The sequence below is a fragment of the Bubalus bubalis genome, chromosome 12, assembly GCF_019923935.1.
Source record: "Bubalus bubalis isolate 160015118507 breed Murrah chromosome 12, NDDB_SH_1, whole genome shotgun sequence".
Classification (NCBI taxonomy): domain Eukaryota; kingdom Metazoa; phylum Chordata; class Mammalia; order Artiodactyla; family Bovidae; genus Bubalus; species Bubalus bubalis.
In genome coordinates this window covers 14,663,804-14,687,248 of record NC_059168.1, presented here as the reverse complement: position 1 = coordinate 14,687,248, position 23,445 = coordinate 14,663,804, and the positions used below count along the sequence as shown (strand labels likewise).

Sequence of the window (23,445 nt, the reverse complement as noted above, 5' to 3'; positions counted from 1 at the left end):
TTGGTTAATGGTAGCTTCATAAAATGAGTTGGGAAGTGTTGCCTGTGTTTCTGTTTCCTGATAGTTATTGTGTAGAATTGATGTTATTTCTTCTTTGAATGTTTGGTAGAATTTGCAAGTTAAATTATCTGTGCTTGAAGCTTTCTTTTTTGAGAAAATTTTAAACTACAAATTCAATGTCCTTAGTTACATAGGACTATTCAGGTTATTTATGTAATGTTGGATGAATTTAATAGCTTGGGGCTTTCAAGAAATTGTGTAGTTTTCAGTGCAAGGTTGATGTATGAAGCAGGGTACTCAAAGTTGGTGCTCTGGGGTGAGGTGGGGAGGGAGGCAGGAGGCAGGTTCAGGACAGGGAGACACATGTGCACCCATGGGTGATTCATATTGATGTATGGCAAAAATTACCTCAATATTGTAAAGAAATTATCCTCCAATTAAAATAAATTAATTAATTAAAAAAAAAGAAATTGTGTAGTTTTATCTATAAAAGTCCTATGGACAGAAGAGCCTGATGGGCTACAGTCCATGAGGTCACAAGAGTCAGACACGACTGAGCGACTAAAACACACACATCTGTGTTGTCAAATTTATGCATATTTTTCTTTGTTCTTTTAACATCTGTGATTTCTGTATTGTTATCTTCCTTTCCATTTCTGATCTTCGTAATTTGTTTTTCTTCATTTTTTATTTATCAGTCTTGCTAGAAATTTATCAAATTTATTGATATTTTCATGGATACAGCTTTTAATTTACATTGATTTTCCCCTATTGTTTATGTTTGCAATTTTTTATTGATTTCTGCTCTTTATTATTGCATTGCTTCTTCTTCCATTGGGTTTATGTTGCTCTTCTCTGTCTAGTTTCTTAAGCAAGCTTAGGTTACTGATTTGAAAATTTTCCTTATTTCTAATATAAGTATTCAATGCTCTAAATCTCCCTTTAAGCGACTGTTAATCTGTGATTTTGATATATTTTAGTTTTTTTAAATTTTTTTTCAAAATATTATCCAATTTTCCTTGAGACTTATTTGATGCTTGTATAGAAGTGTGTTGTTTAATTTCCACCTGTTTGGAGATTTCCCAATTACCTTTCCAGTGTAATTCCATTATATTGGGAAGACATGCTTCTATCTCTGACCAAAAATTATATATTTGTGTTTCAATTTCATGAACATTTCTTGTCCATGGTAGAACTAAATTCTTTTGATTGGTCACAGAAATCTAGTAAATGACAGCTGAATACCAATCCCTTTTCTTTTGGCAGGTGGTCTGACTGACAATTTAGGTAATTTGAAGAATCTTATGAAGCTCATACTGGATAATATTAAGATGAATGAGGAAGATGCTTTAAAACTAGGTCAGATTTTTGTTTTCTCTAATATTTTTATTAATATAAGTTTAACAATAAGAACGGTTAAGACTCTGACACTGACTGTGTTTATACAATGCAAGAAGGCCTTTATGTACTTGGTGTCCTAATGCATTTCCTTTCCATTGGTTTGCAGCTGAAGGTCTGACAAATCTGAAAAAGATGTGCTTACTTCGTTTGACCCACTTGTCTGATATAGGGGAAGGAATGGATTACATAGTCAAGTCTCTATCAGCTGAACCCTGTGACCTTAAAGAAATTCAATTAGTCTCCTGCTGCCTGTCAGGAAATGCTGTGAAAACCCTAGGTAACTGCTGCCTATAACTGAATGAAAACAGTGTAAGAAAATATGTGATATGTTTATACCAAGGCATGCTAAATCTCTCAAATGGAAATTTAGTCTTTAGAGAAATTAGAAAAGATAATAAAGACTTCTAGGTAATATCTAACCTATTTTTATGATCTCTGTGATTGGAATGAAAATTTATTATGGATGAATAATAGGAGAGAATTTTGGGAAAATTGAAGATGTCATTTTAAGAGAGGGTAAGTGAAAGTGAAAGTCACTCAGTTGTGTCCTACTCTTTGAGACCCCATGAACTATATAGTCCGTGGAATTCTCCAGGCCAGAATACTGGAGTGGGTAGCTGTTCCCTAGAGGATCTCCCCAACCCAGGAATTGAACCCAGGTCTCCCGTACTGCTGGTGGATTCTTTATCAGCTGAGCCACCAGGGAAGCCCAAGAGAGGGTAAAGAGGAAGAAAATAAGAAATGAGTGATTGAAACTTGGCACATTCTGTTATATAATAACTGCTTAATAAAATTTTGATTGAATGGATAAATAAGTGATTGAGAAGCAGAGAGAGAAGGATTTTCTTAAATGTTCTCTGTCCTAATTCTTACCTATTGCCTGGTTAAGATGGAGGTAACATGCATCAATATAAGAGCTGAGTCTTGAGTTCCTAAAGGGTGTATATACCAAGTATGGAGAAACTTTTGCATATTTCTGGATAAACTAGATATGGTCAATTTAGATGTTTTTTTTAAATTTAGGATTTTGGGGGAAAGATGGTCTAGCCCTTTAAAAAACAGAATAAACAACTGCTAAGAATCTGTAAACTTTCCTAAGAAAATTATGTATACACCAATGTAAACCAAAAGTTAGAGATACCTAGGGATTAGAAAAGGCCAGACAAACAATGAAAAGCATAAGAATGATGAGCACACTCCTTTACTTCTTCACTTGCCCTGGGGAGAGACAGGTTTAGAACTGAAAATACTAGCTGTACCCTTTTTAAGAGGAGCTCTGCAGGTTTTAAAAAATTATTTATTTATTTAGGCTCTGTTGGGTCTTTGTTGCTGCTTGGGCTTTTCTCTATTTGCCATGAGTAGGGGCTACTTTCTAGTTGCTTTCTTACTGAAGTGGCTTCTCTTGTTGAGGAGCACAGGCTCTGGGGAACACAGGCTTCAGTAGTTGTGGCTCCAAGGCCCTAGAGCACAGGCTCAGTAGCTGTCGTGCACGGGCTTAGTAGTTCTGTGGCATGTGGAATCAACCTGGACCAGGGATGGAATCCATGTGTCTTGCATGGGCAGGCAGATTCTTTACCACTGAGCCACCAGGGAAGTCCCAGGCTTTGTATTTGAAACCAAATCACAGAAGATACTTTACTCTAAGAAAAGGGTTCATACGATTGATTAAAAATAATAATAGCTAATATTATAACAAGAGTATGTATTCATTAAAAAACTGACTAATTTCTAACGGGGATATTTCCAATCAGTCTTGATAGGAAAAACTTCAACTAAATTAAACAACCATGATAAATATCTGAAAATGAAGAAAGGAATTAAGCAGTTCCTCACTAGAATGATAGTGTCAGGAGAGTGTAATTTCGTCAGTTGTGTCTTGCCGCAACAAAGATTTGAAATAGTGGACCAGTGTTACAGCTCAGAGTTGTATTCAGCAAACAAAGGATAGTACACCCTCGAGGCGTGAAGGCGGGCTGACCCCAGTGGAGAGGCCCCACCTGTTTTGACTCCCTCTTTTTTACGTTTTTGTCTCCTACCTTCTGAGCCTGCCATATGCAAATTAGGGCTAGCCAGGAAGCGGGTGTGTTTGTTTCACCTGAGGTTCTCACTCCAGTCCTCAAAATTTTCCTTTGTTCCTTTTTCATGGGCTTTCCCCTTTCTTTGTCTTTTAGCCACTGCCATTTTGGACTCCTTTTTCCTATTCTAACCGCCTAACAATGGCATTTATGATTAATGTTTACATGTAATATAGTTTCCCAAAATTTTAACCTCAATATATTTGTATTTTTGTTATTAAAATACATCTCCTATAGATAGCATGGAGTTGGGTCTTGCTTTAAAAAAGAAAATCTAGTTGTATTCATCTTTGTCTTTAATTGGAATGTTTAATCCCGTTAATATAATTATTTATATGAAGAGATTTCCAGCTGCCATTTTGCTATTTATTTTGTTTTTCTCATCTGTCTTTTTTAATTTCTAAGTTTTTATTATTAGCATCACACCTATGATATTAACAAAATTATCTAAACTGAGTACACAAAGAACAGCTCATCTTATCTGGTTTTTGTTCCTTTGTTTCTCCTGCATGATAGGGTATTTAGAATTGTAAGCAACCTCAATAGTTTATCCATTTCAACTTCCTCATTCTAAAGATGAAGCTGCTGAAGCCTAGAAAAGCAGAGTGACTTTACTAAAATGACATAAAAACTGTCTTCCAGGCTGCATTAGGCTTATGGTGAATTGAAGTTTTTTAGTCAGAACTTAGGACCAGGAAATATATGTGCATCAATCATAGTTGTGGCAACTGGGGGTTAAATCTTTCCAGAGACTTTTTTGGAATAATTATATTAATCCAGTGAAATAATGTTTTGTATGCTGCCAACAAAGAAAACAAGGACTCAGAATTCTTCTAAGGATATTTTAAAATGCACTTATAGTTCCCTGAAAGTCTTGTTTTGGATTGAAATTTCTTTTTTCCAGCTCAGAATCTTCATAACCTGGCCAGACTGAGCATTCTTGATTTATCTGAAAATCATCTGGAAAAGGATGGAAAAGAAGCTCTTCAGCAACTAAGTAAGAATGACAATTTAGCCAAAACCAAATACTCAAAAGGTCAGAAAAGCAGAGCCTGACTCCTGCAGTTTCGTTTATCCACATATGCCTTACCAGGTGGACCTCAGTGAAAGTGAAAGTCATTACATAAGTCAATGTAGCCCTTTTTTAAACTACTCTTGAAGAATACAGGCCAATGGTTTTTGAGTTATTAGTTCTTCCATATCATTGCACCTGAGATTCCCACTTGCTTGCCTCCTTCCAGGGAGCTAGTATCTGAGAGTGACATTCAAGGCAATTTTGCTTAAGAAGTTAGTGATAAGATTTTTAAGCTGTGATAACAATTCTGTGATTATGTTAAAATAAAACAACCTGGTACTTACTGTCTGAGATTTGTTTCAAAATAATATAGAAGGGAAGGAGTTTGATGACAATGAAGCAAGATTATCCATGATTTGGTTTTTGTTGAAAGTTGGCATATTAGTACATATAGTTTTATATATTTTTGTATATTTTTGAACACTTCCCATAAAAATATTAACAAAAAACAAGTACATTCTTGTTGCGCACTGAGCAGGCTTCAGAGATAATCGTCATTCCTTCTCTCACATCCCTTCATCCTTTATCAATTTTGAGATGGATCCAATTTCTGAAACTGCTCCCTGGTTCTTCAAGTTGACAGGCTGCACATCTTAGAACAGCTAACCGTTCTGATGCTGCCCTGGTGTGGTGATGTACGAGTCAGTCCGGCCAGACTGTTGGAGCAACTGGAGAGGGTCCCACAGCTCGTCAAGCTTGGGCTGAAAAACTGGAGACTCACAGATGCAGAGATTAGAATTCTAGGTAGGTATACATACAGAGCTGAGAGAAAGCAAGTTAACCCTCACAAAGTTCTTCAACTGGCTTGTTCTATTTAGTTAGCTAGCATCTGATTTGTTTATTTGACTCCTCTTTTTTATACAAACATATTGAAAGAGTGTTCACATATGTTAAAGAGTAAAATGATTGAAGACACTGGCCTGTCTTCAAGCATTTCACCTAAAGTGTTTAAAGGAAAAACATTCACATTATCTGATAAGATGTATTATGTTAGGAATTGCTCTTCCTGGCCTTAACTATCTGAAATTCAGCAAGGCCCCTCCAATCTTGGGAAATATTTTAAGTCACTTGTTGGGTATTCAAAACAAGTAAGGAAAAGAAAGAAAGAATGTGTTAGTCATTCAGTCGTGTCCAATTCTTTGTGACCCCGTGGACTGGAACCCCAGCCTCCTCTGTCCATGGAATTCTCCAGGTGAGAATACTGGAGTGAATAGCCATTCCCTTCTCCAGGGGATCTTTCCAACCCAAGGATTGAACCTGCATCTCTTATGTCTCCTGAATTGCAGGCAGATTCTTTACCATCTGAGCCATCAGGGAAGACCAAGTGCAATTTTAATGTAAATGGGATCATGAAATACATTTAAGAAGCTGCAAAATAACCCAGGAACAAAAAAAGATACATAGATGACTGAAGACACAACAGCCTCAGGCAGTTGAAGTGTCCCCACGCTCTCTGTATTAGTTATCATGTCTGTGTAAGATGACTCCAAAATTTGTGGCTTAAACCAACTATAAAATAAACAACTATAAACATTACCTCACATTGCTGTGGGTCAGGAATTTGGAAGCAGCTTAGCTGGGTGGTTCTGGCTTTGTGTCATGAGGTTGCAGTACAGATGTTGACTGGGGCTGCTGGAAATCTGCTTCCACGGTGGCTCCTCACTTGGTTGGCAGGTTCGTGCTGGCTGTTGGATGGGGCATTAGTTTCTCATCCCTGGACCTCTCCATACACTGCTTGCATGTCCTCAGAACACGGCAGCTCACTCTCTCTAGAGCAAGAGATCCAGAAGAGAAATCAGTTAGACGTTGCAATACCATTTATGACCTAGCCTGGGAAGATCATTCTGGGGTCATCTCTGCTGTGTCCTATGGTTACTCATGTCAGCCCAACCCAGTGTGGAAGGGGACAACACAAAAGAGTGGATACTAGGAGGTGAGGATCACTGGAGCCAACTTGAAGGCTGACTACTATATTACCTAAGGCAAAGGATTGGTGAAAACAGCCTTGACTGCCTTCATCTCCTTCACAGATTGTCTAGAAAGTACTTATAGGATACATATCATAAAACTTACCATTTTAACCATTTTAAAATCTACAGTTTTGTGGAATTCACGTTCTTAAGCAACCACCATCACCATCCATCTCTAGAACTTTTTCATTTTCCCTGGCTGAAACTCTGTACTCATTAAAGACTAACTCTCTCTTTTAAAAATTTCTCTTAGAGATGTGTATGTCTTTAATTCCTTAGGCTGCCCAAAGGTTCTGCAGTTCTTAGTGGTGCTGAGACTCTGGGTCTTTCCTTCCCTTAATTCTTTTATTTTTGGCTGCACTGGCTCTCTGCTGCTGTGCTTGGACTTTGGGGCTACTCTTGGTTGCAGTGCATGGATTTCTGATCATGGTGGCTTCCCTTGTTGTGGGACACAGGGTCTAGGGCACAGAGGCTTCAGTAGTTGCGGCTTGCAGGCTTAGTTGCTCTGCAGCATGTGGGATCTTCCTGGATCAGGGATTGAACTGTGTGCTCTGCATTGGTAGGCAGATTCTTAACCCCTGGGCCACCAGGGAAGTCCTCTCCTTCCTTTAATTTCTAACTCCACTTCCATCTCCTCTACCTGCTCCCTTAACCATCAAATCATATCATCCTGGGTGTCATTCTTTCAGGACCTTCTGCTATTCTGGGTGATATTGGAAGCAGGTGGGGTTTCTGTGACAGGCTAATTAGCTAATAAATAATCCGTCTCAGGTAACCTCATACCTAAAGCAAGTAGGAAAGGTTATGTCTTTTCAAGGAGGCTGTTGGGAAGTGTGTAGAATTAGAATTACAGGTGAGGGAAGGCATTTTTACATAGAGACCCTTTATCATCTTTCAAATCTGTAAGTGGGTAGTTGCTTAACTTGCCCACTTCTGAGGCTGACTACTGAGACCAGAGAAGGAGATGCTGTGGTGGGTTTATTAAGAACTAAGCTAAGGGAGTAATTTGCCATTTCACTTTAATAGCCTAGTGCCTAACAGCGTCCATATGTAAATGAGAAATATAAATATAACAGAAGACAGCTGACTCTTGGGAATTTACCTGTAATGATGTACCCCAAGATGCAAGTGAAAAAATGACAAAATGAAGGACTAATTTATTCTCAAAGTGTTTTTAAAAAGAATCTGTGGAATTACCATTATATACCTAGTAAAACATAACTACTATCCCTGTTTTATAAACAAACAGAGACATGGAATCCTCTTGGCAGTCCAGTGGTTAGGACTCTGCGCTTCCTCTGCAGGGGCCACCAGTTCCATCCCTGGTTGTCGAACTAAGATACCTCATGCCATGCAGCAAGGCCAAAATTTTTTTTTTAAAAAAGAAGCAGAGACATAAGAAAGTTGTCAGACCAAAGCAGGGAGAGGGCCAGAGACAGAAGAGTTGATGAAAGGAGCGAGAGAGTGCAGGTGCTGGCATGGCTCCTCTCCAGCCATTTCTTCCACCCCGCAAAGGTATAAGGGCTTCCCAGGTGGCTCAGTGGTAAAGAATCCACCTGCCAATGAAGGACACCCAAGTTTGACCCCTGGATCAGGAAGATCCCCTGGAGTAGGAAATGGCAACCCACTGCAGCTTCTTACCTGGAAAATCCCATGGACAGAGGAGCCTGGCAGGCTAGAGTCCTTGAGATTGCGAAGAGTCAGACACAACTGAGTGTGCACACACATGCAGCCAGAGGTATAAAAAGCAGTCTGCTTGGATGTGAGGCACTAGCTGAAGAGTGAGAGCCAAGCATTCTCTGCCTTTGGTCTCTAGCCAGGTGAAGAGACTGCTGTCTGTCAGTACCCTCTAGAGGCTCCATCATTATGAAGTGGCTAAGTGAATTAGTTTTAGAGTCAGACAGACCTACCCATCCCTTCCACTTGATAGATGTATGGCCTGCAGCAACTTCAAACTGCTGAACCTCAGTTTGCTCATCTGTCAAATGGGGATAATTACAATGCCTACCATATGAGAGGTTATCATACTAATCCATAATTGAGCTAATGAATAGTAAGAAGTTCAATATTGATTTGTTGTATATACTCAATAAATGGTACTGTGATCATTATTCTCTTGCAGCTTCAAGGGGAACCAGATGCTAGGGTCATCTTCCTTTAAAAAAGAACTTCTTCAGGCTGCTCACTTTTGATGTATGAAATCCTTCACAATAGAGCCCCAGTCCACTTTCCTCTCCACCTTCATCTTCTGCATGCCTCCCCACCTACGTGAGGCTTCATCCTCATGAACCTCTTGCTAGTCCTCCAAAATGCCTTTGTACACGCACTCCCTCTAGGAAGTCCTTCACCTCCTCTACTGTCCTTTAAGACCTAGCTGATGTATCTCTTTCTTGGTGAAATAGTCTCCTTTTTAAAAAAATTTTATTTATTTTTAATTGGATGATAATTGCTTTATAATGTTGTGTTGGTTTCTGCTGTACATCAACATAAATCAGCCATAGGTATACATATGTCCTCTCCTTCTTGAGCCTCCCTCCCACTCCATCTCACCCCTCTAGGCTGTCAGAGAGCACTAGGGTGAGTTTCCTGTGCTACACAGAAGCTTCCCACTAGCTACTCCTGGTAAAAAGTCTCCTTATGCTCTCTCTTCTGCACCCCTAAGAGTAACCTAGACGTTGTTTTAAGCCTCTTGTCCAGAGTCTTTCAAATTTTTTTGACTATGACCTGTATTTTAAAAGTATATTTTATCTTGCTATCCAATACACACATACACATACATTTTTATACTATTTACATATACTTTAAAGTCTTCTTAAAACCACTAAAAAAAGAGAAAAAGATGTGGTACATATATACAATGGAATATTAGCCATAAAAAAGCATGAAATGCCAGTGAAGTAAGTCAGACAAAGAAAGACAAATATTATATGACATCACTTGTAAGTGGAATATAAAAATGATGCAAATACTTACTTACAGACTCTCAGACATAAAAAAAAATCCTAAAGAAAACAGCAGGATTGGGGGCAGGTGGAGAATTAAATTGGAAGTTTGGGATTAACATATACACACTGCTGCTGCTACTGCTGTTAAGTCACTTCAGTCGTGTCTGACTCTGTGCGACCCCAGAAACAGCAGCCCACCAGGCTCCCCTGTCCCTGGGATTCTCCAGGCAAGAATACTGGAGTGGGTTGCCATTTCCTTCTCCAATGCATGAAAGTGAAAAGTGAAAGGGAAGTCACTCAGTCGTGTCCGACTCCTAGCAACCCCATGGACTGCAGCCCACCAGGCTCCTCCGTCCATGGGATTTTCCAGGCAAGAGTACTGGAGTGGGGTGCCATTGCCTTCTCCGAACATATACACACTACTATATATAAAATAGATGGGCAACAGGACCTACTGTACAACACAGGGAACTTTCAATATCTTACAGTAACCTATAATGGAAAAGAATCTGAACAGGAAAAAAATATATACAGAATTAAGTCACTTTGGTGTACACCTGAAACTAATATATTATAAATGAACTATACTTCAATTTAAAAAACTATTAAAAAAAACTGCTCTAATCCATATGCTAGATCCAGGGCTCGGTTTCCATGGTCCCTCCTGGCTCTGCATTTCTGTTTTTGTGTGACTCTGGATCTGTGTCAACTTACCCCTTGTGGTGTCCCTTTCCCTATTCTCCAAGTTACTCAAATGGGGAGAATTCACTTATCTTTAACATCTACAAGAAGGTCCCAGTATAATTACAGATGTAGCAGATTTACTGAATGCTTATAAGTATTTGTAAAGGGTGGGCTTACATGATAGCTCTGAATAGCATTTAAGTTTAATATTGGCACTTCCCCTTTCTCAAATAGATGCAAGACCATTTCTGCCAATTCAGGCTCCAGTTGCCTGTCAATTGCCCTGTCCTATTTCATCACCATCTCTTACAATCCACGCCCCCCCGCCCCCCAAAAAATCCTTCTATGTGATTATGAAGAGTAACTCAATTACATCTAGCCCCCTAATACCAAACTCAGCTCAGGACCTTTTTTCACATTGTTGTTCAGTCGCTAAGTCGTGTCCAATCTTTTACCACACCATGGACTGTAGCCCGCCAGGCTCCTCGGTCCATGGGATTTCCCAGGCAAGAATACTGGAGAGGGTTGCTAGTTTCTTCTCCAGGGGATCTTCCTGACCCAGGGATTGAACCCGGGTCTCCTGCATTGACAGGAGGATTCCTTACCACAGAGCCACCAGGGAAGCCCTTCCTTCACATAGCCAGACTAATGTGCTCTATGAATAACAGGCTTCACATTCAGGTTTCTTCTCTTCCCCTCTACTGCTGGGCTCTATTAACAGCAGAGAGAAGAACAGATTTATTTCTTCCATAATACGAATCATGTTAAAAGGCAGAAGAAGCCAAAATCAGGGTTCCTTTTGGTTTTGTGTTTTTTAATTGATGTGTAACACACCCACAAAAAAGTGTACAAATCCTAAGTAGATAGTACAATGAATTTTCATAAGGTTCATATACCCATGTAACCAGTACCCAGATCAAGATGTGGAAGAATAAAAAAAAAGAAAGAAAGAAACAGAAGATTCTCAGCTTTGTAGCTCCCTTCTCCCAGCTTTCTAACTTCTAACATCATAGATTAGTCTTGGCTGCTTTTTAATTTTACATAAATGGAATCATATACTGTTTATTCTTTTGAGTTTTCTTTGGTTCAATATCATGTGTATGAAATTCATCCGTATTATCATGTGTATGCAAGATTCATTCATTCTCATTGCTGTAAAATCTATTGTGTGAACATACTTCAACTGGTTTTTCCCATTCTACTGTGGATATTTGAGTAATTTTATCTTTCGAATACTATAAATAGTGCTGCTATGAACTATGCTATCCTTGTGTACATCTTTTGGTGAACATATGGGCACATTTCTGCTGGGTGTCTACACAGGATTGGGTTTGGGTTACAGGTAAAGCATATGTTAAGCTTTGGGCTTCACTGGTGGCTCAAATGGTAGAGTCTGCCTGCAATGTAGGAGACCTGGGTTTGATCCTGGGTTGGGAAGATCCCCTGGAGGAAATGGCTACCTACTCCAGTATTCTTGCCTGGAGAGTACCATGGACAGAGGAACCTGGTGGGCTACGGTTCATGGGGTCACAAAGTGTTGGATGCAACTGACTTTCACTTTTCATATGTTCAGCTTTAATATACATGTCAGTCTTCTGATGCACTTATATTCAATTCTGGTTTAAGAAAACTGTGGTTTTTATTATTACACACAGATAGCCATTTATTTTTGTTAGCACACTTACCATTTGAACTTAGAGAATGTATTCATATATCTATCTGCCCCACTTAACTGTGAGATCTTAGAGAACAGGGCTCAGGCCATTAGACTTGGTATTGAGTGTATATCCCACACTCAATAAATATGTTGTATAAAAGAATGAAAGAACTTATAGCACCTCCACTATTTGCCATGAGATATAGGCTAGCTTGGGTTCTTAGAAAACCCATTATAGTAAATGCTATTTTCTTATATATAAAATATCCCCAAATTCTAAAATACATTTGTATGATTTCACAAACTCTTTATGATATCTGAACCAACCAATTCTTCAAACCTCTAGCATAAGTTTCTTGACTCTGGTCCATCATACTTCTCCTGGCTTAGATCTGGCTTTGGGATTCACATCCCTATTTAGTGATGGTATATGTGATGAATGAGATGCAATTATGCCTTGAGATGGGATAATAAAATTCAGGCTAGTAATAAGAGATGGGGAGTCTAATGAAATATAGGCTACAAAGGAAGAAGCAGGGAGGAAATGTCATAGGAAGTGTTTAATGAAATATGTGGTAGATAAGATGCGCTGGAGACATAAGGTGTACTTTTAGAAAAGTACCTTTTTACCAAGGGTTTTAGACACCTCCTGGTCCTAACTGAAACCTGGCTCTCCCCTACAGCTCTCTTAAACAGTCACTTTTATTCTCTTGATCTTTATGCCTCTCAGAGTCCAAAAGGCAAGGTCAGTTTCTCCTTGATTTTCACTGTCCTTCCAGTCCACACCTCCAAACTCATGAAGGATTCCTACTTCCATGTGGCTTAGGCCATTTAACTGAACTATGGCTTGTCCTTATTGCTATGAAGTCTGAATTTACTGTCATGTTTTCTTATGCACTGAAGCCTTTGACAACTGTCTTACAGAATTCCTTACCCTCTAATTTTGGTCATCAACTGAGAAGACTTCATTTCTTATGTGAAACTACTCAGCCAACATTCAGGAACCTCCTTTTTTGTCCTTCTCTTCTATTATCCTTTACCCATCTGTGAGGATGGAATTATCAGATTATGATAACTCCACTTAAAACTGTTCTACCTCTAAGATATTAAATCCAGATAATTCATTCTCAAACAGCCTTCTAAATTTCCATCTTAGTTACTTGGTGACTCATCACCAGTTCATTTTATTTCACTGGGACATCCAGTCCATTGAGCCCACTACCACTTACCTACTAAATAGCTCCTGTTTGACTCTTCTTCCCACCTAGTTTAAACTCCTTCCTTCATCCTGAAAACATTCTTGTCAAAATAGCTGAACCTCTTATGGCCCACAGTATGACAAGTCAATTTAGGCAATGACATTTAGTGATGGCCTGTGTGTGTGATAGATGCAAAAGCGAAATGAAGAAAGTGTAATGAGAGATGGAGCTTCTAAATCAAGACTACTTAATGAGATGCAGGAAGAAAATGAGAGTGGAGGTGAGGCGTGAAATTAGATACAGTGGTTAGGGTGTATTTGCTGGCAAAACTGAAAGCCTGGATTGTCCTCAATTTTCCACTTGTTCTGTACCTATACTCAGACCACTGGGAAAAATCACACAATTTGGCAGATAGGTACATTTAAGGTTTATAGTAACAAATTTCAATGAAAATACTTAGAGAAAATGGTAAGAAAGCATTATATATAGAAACATAGCATGCAACAAGAGCAGGGCTTGAATAAAATGCTTGTAGTCTTAAATACTTACATTAGAAGAGAAGAAAGGCTGAAAATTATTGTTTCTAATTTAAGAAGCCAGAAAAAAGTAAACTCAAGATAATAACATAAGAATATAAATCAATGAAATAAAAGACAAAAATATATGTAAAGAAAGATTCAGTTCAGTTCAGTTCAGTTGCTTAGTCGTGTCCAACTCTTTGCAACCCCATGAATCTCAGCATGCCAGGCCTCCATGTCCATCACCAACTCCTGGAGTTCACTCAAACTCATGTCCATCGAGTCAGTGATGCCATCCAGCCATCTCATCCTCTGTCGTCCCCTTCTCCTCCTGCCTCCAATCCCTCCCAGCATCAGGGTCTTTTCCCATGAGTCAACTCTTTGCATGAGGTGGCCAAAGTACTGGAGTTTCAGCTTTAGCATCAGTCCTTCCAATGAACACCCAGGACCAATCTCCTTTAGAATGGACTGGCTGGATCTCCTTGCAGTCCAAGGGACTCTCAAGAGTCTTCTCCAACACCACAGTTCAAAAGCATCAATTCTTCGGCACTCAGCTTTCTACACAGTCCAACTCTCACATCCATACATGACCACTGGAAAAACCATAGCCTTGACTATATGGACCTTTGTTGGCAAAGTAATATCTTTGCTTTTTAATATGCTATCTAGGTTGGTCATAACTTTTCTTCCAAGGAGTAAGCGTCTTTTAATTTCATGGCTGCAGTCACCATCTATGGTGATTTTGGAGCCCCCCAAAAATAAAGTCTGACACAGTTTCCACTGTTTCCCCATCTATTTCCCATGAAGTGATGGGACCAGATGCCATATCTTCGTTTTCTGAATGTTGAGCTTTAAGCCAACTTTTTCAGTCTCCTCTTTCACTTTCATCAAGAGGCTTTTTAGTTCCTCTTCACTTTCTGCCATAAGGGTGGTGTCATCTGCGTATCTGAGGTTATTGATATTTCTCCTGGCAATCTTGATTCCAGCTTGTGCTTCTTCCAGACCAGCATTTCTCCTGATGCACTTTGCATAGAAGTTAAATAAGCAGGGTGACAATATACAGCCTCGATGTACTCCTTTTCCTATTTGGAACCAGTCTGTTGTTCCATGTCCAGTTCTAACTGTGGCTTCCTGACCTGCATATAGGTTTCTCAAGAGGCAGGTCAGGTGGTCTGGTATTCCCATCTCTTTCAGAATTTTCCACAGTTTATTGTGATCCACACAGTCAAAGGCTTTGGCAGAGTCAATATGGCAGAAATAGATGTTTTTCAGGAACTCTCTTGCTTTCTCCATGATCCAGTGGATGTTGGCAATTTCATTTCTGGTTCCTCTGCCTTTTCTAAAACCAGCTTGAACATCTGGAAGTTCATGGTTCACATACTGCTGAAGCCGGGCTTGGAGAATTTTGAGCATTACTTTACTAGCATGTGAGATGAGTGCAGCTGTGTGGTAGTTTGAGCATTCTTTGGCATTGCCTTTCTTTGGGATTGGAATGAAAACTGACCTCTTCCAGTCCTGTGGCAACTGCTGAGTTTTCCAAATTTGCTGACATATTGAATGCAGCACTTTCACAGCATCATCTTTTAGGGTTTGAAATAGCTCAACTAGAATTCTATCACCTCCACTAGCTTTGCTCCTAGTGATGCTTCCTAAGGCCCACATGACCTCACATTCCAGGATGTCTGGCTCTAGGTGAGTGATCACACCATCATGATTATCTGGGTTGTGAAGATCTGTTTTGTATAGTTCTCCTGTATATTCTTGCCACCTCTTCTTAATATCTTCAGCTTCTGTTAGGTCCATACCATTTCTGTCCTTTATCAAGCCCATTTTTGCATGAAATGTTCCCATACTTGGTATCTCTAATTTTCTTGAAGAGATCTCTAGTCTTTCCCATTCTGTTGTTTTCCTCTATTTCTTTGCATTGATCGCTGAGGAAGGCTTTCTTATCTCTCCTTGCTATTCTTTGGAACTCTGCATTCAGATGCTTATATCTTTCCTTTTCACTTCTCTTCTTTTCACAACTATTTGTAAGACCTCCTCAGATAACCATTTTGCTTTTTTGCATTTCTTTTCCATGGGGATGGTCTTGATCCCTGTCTCCTGTACAATGTCACGAACCTCAGTCCATAGTTCATCAGGCACTCTATCATCTCTAGTCCCTTAAATCTATTTCTCACTTCCACTGTATAATCATAAGGGATTTGATTTAGGTCATACCTGAATGGTCTAGTGGTTTTCCCTACTTTCTTCAATTTAAGTCTGAATTTGGCAATAAGGAGTTCATGATCTGAGCCACAGTCAGCTCCCGGTCTTGTTTTTGCTGACTGTAGAGAGCTTCTCCATCTTTGGCTGCAAAGAATATAATCAATTTGATTTTGGTGTTGACCATCTGGTGATGTCCATGTGTAGAGTCTTCTCTTGTGTTGTTGGAAGAGGGTGTTTGCTATGACCAGTGTGTTCTCTTGGTAAAACTCTATTAGCCTTTTCCCTGCTTCATTCCATACTCCAAGGCCAAATGTGCCTGTTACTCCATGGGTTTCTTGACTTCCTACTTTTGCATTCCAGTCCCCTATAATGAAAAGGACATCTTTTTTGGGTGTTAGTTTTAAAAGGTCTTGTAGGTCTTCATAGAACCGTTCAACTTCAGCTTCTTCAGCATTACTGGTTGGGGCATAGGCTTGGATATTGATTTTTTTTGGGGGGGGGGGTGGCGGCAAAAATACTGGAGTGGGTTGCCATTCCCTTCTCCAGATCTTCCCGACCCAGGGATTGAACCTGGGTCTCCCACATTGTAGGCAGATGCTTTACTGTCTGAACCACCAGGGAAGTTCAAAAGAAAGATTAGTAAAGCTTAAAATGATTCTTTAAAGAGTAACAAAGGAATAGAGATTAAAAATTAAGCAAAATTAATCACAAAAAAGCAGAGCTACATAAATAATTTTATTAATCAAAGTGGAGACCTAGGCACATGAATGTTTGTAGTGGCTTTATTCATATCACATATCTGATAAAGGACTACTATCTAGAATATATAAAGAACTCCTACAACTCATTGATAAAAAGACAACTTGATAGAGTTTAGAGAAGACAAAGAATCTAAATATGCATTTCTCCAAAGAAGATATATAAATGGCTAATAAACATCAGAAAAAATGCTCAGTATCATTAGCCATCAGGGAAATGAAGCCACAGTGAAATGCCTCTTACCATCCACTAGGATGGTTACAATAAAAAAAGGACAGGTAATAAAAAGTGTTGACAAGAACATAGAAAAAGTGGAGCCCTCATATGCTGGTGGTTGGACTGTTTCCTACTTAGGAAAACATTCTGGCACCTCTCCAATGGTTAAACATAGGATTACCAATTCCACCCTGAGGAATCCAAGAGAAATGAAAATATATGTCCATACAAAAGCATGCATAGCAATGTTCATCGTATATTTTATAATCCCAAAGTGGAGACAACCCAAGTGTCCATCACTGCTAAATGGATAAACAAAATGATATATCTACAAAATAGAGTATTATTCAGCCATAAAAAGGAATGAAGTGTTAGAACACACTATAACATGGATGAACCATGAAGATATCATACAAAGTGAAAGAAGCCAGTCAGTCACAAAAGACCATATACAGTATGATTACATTTATATGAAATGTCCAAAATGGGCAAATCCATAGTGATGAAAAGTGGATTAATGGTCGCCAATGTTGGGGGGTTGGGTGAGAATGACTGCTAATGCTGTGGAGTTCAGTTTTGGGGGTGATGAAGATGTCCTGGAACTAGATAGTGGTGTACAACTTTGTGGATATACTAAAACCCACTATGCTGTTGCTGTTTAGTTGCCCAGTCATGTCTTTTGAGACCCCAACCCCATGGATTGGGATTTTTCAGGCAATAATACTGGAATGGGTTGCCATTTCCTTTTTCCAGGGGATCTTCCCAACCCAGAACTGAATGCGAGTCTCCTGCCCGCATCTCCTGCATTTCAGGTAGACTCTTTACTGCTGAGCCTGTGGGGAAGCCTCAAACCCACTATAAGTTCAGTTCAGTTCAGTCGCTCAGTCGTTTCTGACCCACTATAGTTATACTTTAAAATGTTGAATTTTATGGTATATATATTATATATCAAAAAGACCCTAAAAGTATATCCTAAGCAACTGTATTTACACAGTACTTGTCAAAACAGTATTTTTAAAACTACAAAAGAATGACAAACTCTAAATCAGAACAGTAGTTTCTGTGGGTCAGCGGGGACAGATGTGTACAACAGGAGGATACCACATAATAGATCCAAGTTTTTATCCATGTTTTTATTCTCAGGTTAAGTGATAGATTCATGAGTGAATAGGTGAAATTAGTGATCTATCCACTTCTGAATAAACAATAAACAACCTGTCAACATTTCCTGACAATCTTACTGTGCCTCTGTATGCAGCTCTCTCTATATAAACAATTTTAAACTTTATTCTCCTTAATCCATGTCTTTCTCTATTTCACAATGAATGTGATTTCCGCCCCCCACCCCCCCCCTCCTTTTCTTATTACATTATAGTAGGTCTCTCCCCCTTTAAGGGTAGTCTCTCTGCTCTAGCCTTGATTGAGATCCCATCCCTGCCCTCATCCCTGTTCAAGATCATTTCACCAATTATGCCCTTCTTTACTTTTTCCTATCAGTTTTTAAAGGTGCTCAAATCTCTCTCATTTTATATAGAACTCTTCCTGACTCCTATCTTCCTCCTATGACTGTCATCCTCTCCCTCCTTTCCTTCAAGGCAAAAATTTATGTACCCTCAACACATCTCCACTATCTGACCATCCTCTGCTTCCTACTTATTCCAGCTGACTACACACTTGCATAGGACTCAGTGGGTATTTTCCCAAAGTGTTTGACTTACCTATGTAAAAGTTGACACTGAGTACTCTCTCCTTTTCAAAATGTTCTCTTGACTTCCATGCTACCTTGGTAACGTCTGAGTTTCCTTTGCCATGGCAGTTTCTCCATACAGATGTTAAACGCTCCCAATTTTCCTTAGAACCTGGTCCTAGGTTCTCCACTCTTCTTCCTTAGAGATTACACTTCATCTTAAAGCTGTAATTGCCATGTTTAAATTTTGACTCCCCAAATTTTGTTTCTTCCTGATCAGCAATCTGGGACTATTGAATAGGAATCATTGTGAGCTCAGGGATCTACTGCACCTGTCCTCACTTATTTAGATGACATAGTTTGATTTAAATGTTTGAGGCTAAACTCACAATCTAGCATGTTCTCAAACAGACAGGCATCACATCTGAACTCCATTATCCAATTTTTTCCTCAAAAAAAAAAAAAAAAAAAAAATGAACCACCACAGACCATACTTATGTTCTAGCTCAGTGGTAAGTTCTGGGCCAAATCATTCTGCCAAATGGATCCTCAGAATTTTCCAAGTGCTCTGTTTTGCTATATACTTGTAATTTTTTTAAAATAGCATCTTATTTTTATTGTTAGACACAGTAACTTTTGGGGGTCTCTGAAAAAAACTAAATTTATGAAGTTTGTTTTTCCTGATCCCTATGTTGCCTCATTTCTTGGGAGCTTTTTGTTCGACTCTTTGTCTGTCTTTAGTTCCTTGTTGGAGGCTATTCTCAACTGTCTGGTATTCCTGTTCTCTTCACATTTCAGAGTGAGGCACAAGTTGGTAGGAAGCTCCCTGCACCTGAGGGAGGGGCTTAGGTTCACCGTGGGTGGTCAGGAAAGAAAAATAGCTTTCCCTGTGTAGGGCCTTTCCTTGGAGGCAGTTCACTTTTCCCTGAGAAGGATCCTCGTCTTTCTCCTGGAGCATATAAGCGCAGCTGCCACTGCTCTGCAAACAAAGTGGGGCTGGAAGGTCTATTGCCTTTGTGTGTTCCCAAGGCACCTGGACCTCCCACAGCACCTATCTTCCATCCAGTTACTTCATTATGCATGTTTTCACTACATGTAAGCCCAAGGAGACAGAGACCAATGTCCTTTTATGTTATCCCCAGCACCCAGCACAATCCAGGATACATGGTAGGCACTCAAAACTGTTTGTTGAATGAATAAATGGTAAGAGTTCTGGCTCAGGGGAACTACAGGGTGGTCTCTGCCACACTAGAGCTTTGTTTAGGTTGTAGGAACCCTTCAAGGATCAGAATCCTTCTACCCAGAGAATCTGAGATTCTGCCTGGAATTAGGATCAAGCCACTTGCATTCTCCACAACCCACATACAGCCTACAGAGCTAAATGTCACTGACTCCTCTTCTCTCAGTAGTCTGCTCCTCATGATGACAAAAACGCCAGATTCAATGAACAAAATGCGTGCCCTTGTGGATTACATTGCTTGTTCTTGGTTCCTGTGCTTGTGCACATTCTGGTAATTATCCAAAAATCTCTCTAATTGATACCATTCTTTAAGCCTGGCAGGTAGCCTGTATAAATAGCTTATCCTTTGAGGGTGGGGTGGGCTTGAAATTCTTCGTTAAAGTTCCTTTCAGGTGATGCAATCTGTTCTGGTAATTGAGAAGGAGAAATGAAGTTGCTTTTTGTGGAGGAAGGAGCTTTATATGCAGACATGCTAAATGGAAACCAGTATTTTGACTGAGCACATAGTCTGCTGGGAAGAACCTGGGAATGAGGCAGAGACAGAAAGGACTTGAGAATGAGGTGTAAGAAGAGAAGGGAGAAACCTATGAGGAAGAAAGAAGGGCTCATTATGGGAAGGAGGAAGAAAGGAGAAAGTGAGGCCCTATGTATGAATGAGGCTGGGCACAGGCTAAGCTGGTCTAAGGAGACCCAGCCACACCTTGGCTTACAGAGCAGAGCTATATTCCCCTCTCCTGTAACACTCAGGAGTGTGCAGTCCAGGCAGGTGGAGTGGCTTTGCTCTGTGCAGCCTTTCAGACCCAGAAACCTACATATTCTTTACTCCTCCGTTACTTAGGGTGTTCCCTTTGACTTCATGGTAATGGCTAGGATATTTACCTTTCCATTGTAGGAGTATTTTTTTTTTTAATAATTTTAAACATTTATTTATTTATTTATGGTTGTGCTGGGTCTTTGTTGCTACACAGGCTTTTCTCCAATTGCAGAGAGTGGGGACTACTCTCTAGTTGCAGTAAGCATGCTTCTTCTTGCAGTGGCTTCTCTTGTTGCAGAGCATAGACTATAGGGTGTGTGGACTCAGAATTTGTAGCTGGCAGGCTCTTGAGCACAGGCATAACAGTGGTGGCGTATGGGCTTAGCTGCTCTGAGGCATGTGGGATCTGCCTGGACCAGGGATTGAAACCCTGTCTCCTGCATTGGCAGGTGGATTCTGATCCACTGAGCCACCAGGGCAGCCCTGTTCAGTTCAGTCACTCAGTTCTATCTGACTCTTTGCAACCCCATGGAGCACAGCATGCCAGGTCTCCCTCTCCATTACCAACTCCCGGAGTTTACTCATGTCCATTGAGTCAGTGATGCCATCCAACCATCTCATCCTGTCATCTCCTTCTCCTCCCGCCTTCCATCTTTCCCAGCATCAGGGTCTTATCAAATGAGTCAGTTCTTCACATCCGGTGGCCAAAGTATTGGAGTTTCATCTTCAGCATCAGTCCTTCCAATGAATATTCAGGACTGATTTCCTTTAGGATGGACTGGTTGGATCTCCTTGCAGTCCAAGGGACTCTCAAGACTCTTCTCCAACACCACAGTTCAAAAGCATCAGTTCTTTGGTGCTCAGCTTTCTTTATAGTCCCAACTCTCACATCCATGCATGACTACTGGAAAAACCATGGCTTTGAGTAGATGGACCTTTGTTGGCAAAGTAATGTCTCTGCTTTTTAATATGCTGTCTAGGTTTGTCATAACTTTTCTTCTAAGGAGCAAGTGTCTTTTAATTTTATGGCTGCAGTCACCATCTGCAGTTATTTTGAAGCACAAAAAAATAAAGTCTCTCATTGTTTCCATTGTTTCCCCATATATTTGCCATGAACTGATGGGACCAGATGCCATGATCTGTTTTCTGAATGTTGAGTTTTAAGCCAACTATTTCACTCTCCTCTTTCACTTTCATCAAGAGGCTCTTTAGTTCTTCTTCGCTTTCTGCCATAAGGGCAGTCCCTGGAGGAGGTACTTTAGAGTGCCCTATTCTATAAGGTGGAGAAGGCAATGGCACCCCACTCCAGTACTCTTGCCTGGAAAACCCCATGGATGGAGGAGCCTGGAAGGCTTCAGTCCATGTGGTCGCTAAGAGTCGGGCACGACAGAGCGACTTCATTTTCACTTTTCACTTTGATGCATCAGAGAAAGAAATGGCAACCCACTCCAGTGTTCTTGCCTGGAGAATCCCAGGGACGGCAGAGCCTGGTGGGCTGCCATCTATGGGGTCGCACAGAGTCGGACACGAATGAAGCGACTTAGCAGCAGCAGCAGCATTCTATAAGGAAATTCCTTGAAGAGTTTAAAGAGGGTGAAAAATAACAACCCCAAAACTCTATCTTGAGATACTGAAGGAGTTTACTTACTGAAGTTTACAGTTTGGAACATTTCATACCCAAAGAAACAATCGTTAGGTAGTGTATGCTTCTCCAGAAGAGGAAATGATGTAATGTTGCCAAAGTCTGACTCCAGTTTTGAAAACAGGTACTGAATATTTCAATTGTATCTCCCACATCTCAATTTTTACACAATCTTCCATTACTTGGAAAAGTCAGGAGAAGAGAAAAAGTATGTAAGTCATTTATATTGGTTTCCTATAATTTCTATTTATCAGATTCCCTTACACTTTAGGAAAAATATAATTTGTAAATATAATGAACCAGGTTTATAATCACTTTTCTAACTACATAGAGAATTTCTTTCTTAAGCAAAGCACTGGTACAAACATAGCCATTTCTCTTAAAAAAACAAAACAAAACAAAACAAAACCAAAACACCTTTTTTCCAGTTAATGGATTTATTTCTGTTTTTATTCAGGTGTATTTTTTGAAAAGAATCCTCTGGAAAACTTCCAGCAGTTGGATTTGGCTGGAAATTGTGTAAGCAGCGATGGATGGCTTGCCTTCATGAGTGGATTTGAGAATCTTAAGCAACTGGTGTTTTTTGACTTTAGTACGAAAGGACTCTTACCTGATGCATCATTAGTCAGGAAACTTAGCCATGTGTTATCCAAACTAACTTTTCTGCAAGAGGTTCAGCTTGTTGGGTGGCAACTTGATGACGATGATGTCAGTGTTCTTAAAGGTGCTTTTAAACTAGTAATTGCTTAAATAAAGGGTACCCTAAGCCTCTGAATGCTCTGGGGACTCCACTACTTTCAGCCTGGTGATTTAAAAATCTTTGCTCAAAAAAACTGCCCCAGGTGCCCTGCAGACTTATAAGAAATGTATGCTTAATGTTGTAAGTTACTGAGATGTTTGGATTGTTTCTTTACATTGCATGATTGCAATAAAGGCCTGGCTAATAAAAATACGAAACAAACTTTGCTCATATACTTCAAGGGTCTGAAAGTAAACAGCAATCCACTATATATCTAAAAATTATCCTTCTCAAGAGTGTCTGCCTAACTCACCCCTTCTAAACGTTTTCTTCTTTTACGGATATCAGGATGATGTAGGGCATCATCACCTTCTTAGCCTGTCTCTTCCATGGAAATCAACTTTCTTAATTTCATCACTCAAATAAAAAGGAGACAGTAAAGAGGAGGATGCTAGGAAAATGAGGCCAAAGAAGAGGAAGTGGGAGGGCATTTAACTTGATGACATGTATAAATGGGTGAATTTAACTCAGATGACCATTTTATCTACTATTGTGGGCAAGAATCTCTTAGAAGAAATGGAGTAGTCATCACAGTCAAGAGTCTAAAATACATTACTTGGATGCAATCTCAAAAATGACAGAATTATCTGTTCGTTCCCAAGGCAAACCATTCAAC

At 39.8% G+C, this 23,445-nt stretch overlaps 1 protein-coding gene and 1 long non-coding RNA gene across 3 annotated transcripts in view; one reads left to right on the top strand and one right to left on the bottom strand.

Moving 5' to 3' along the window:
- The window catches only part of LOC123328419, a 34,967-nt gene extending 14,093 nt beyond the window's left edge, over positions 1 to 20,874 (bottom strand). Inside the window, exons 1-3 of one of the 2 annotated variants that reach the window (XR_006543233.2) lie at positions 18,426 to 20,874; positions 6,089 to 6,320; positions 3,011 to 5,260 (exon numbers count right to left, since the gene is read on the bottom strand). This is a non-coding gene — a long non-coding RNA (uncharacterized LOC123328419). Of the gene's footprint in view, positions 1 to 3,010; positions 5,261 to 6,088; positions 6,321 to 18,425 lie in introns of those variants that run through there. The other variant, XR_006543234.2, reaches the window with a different exon arrangement.
- NLRC4 (NLR family CARD domain containing 4) overlaps positions 1 to 22,991 on the top strand; it is a 49,463-nt gene extending 26,472 nt beyond the window's left edge. The window contains exons 5-9 of the mRNA XM_006080583.4: positions 1,267 to 1,359; positions 1,508 to 1,678; positions 4,381 to 4,473; positions 5,128 to 5,295; positions 22,488 to 22,991. Coding sequence (XP_006080645.2) covers positions 1,267 to 1,359; positions 1,508 to 1,678; positions 4,381 to 4,473; positions 5,128 to 5,295; positions 22,488 to 22,780 — 818 coding nt within the window. The 3' untranslated portion in view covers positions 22,781 to 22,991. The remainder of the gene's footprint in view (positions 1 to 1,266; positions 1,360 to 1,507; positions 1,679 to 4,380; positions 4,474 to 5,127; positions 5,296 to 22,487) is intronic.
- The last annotated feature ends 454 nt before the right edge of the window (positions 22,992 to 23,445 follow it).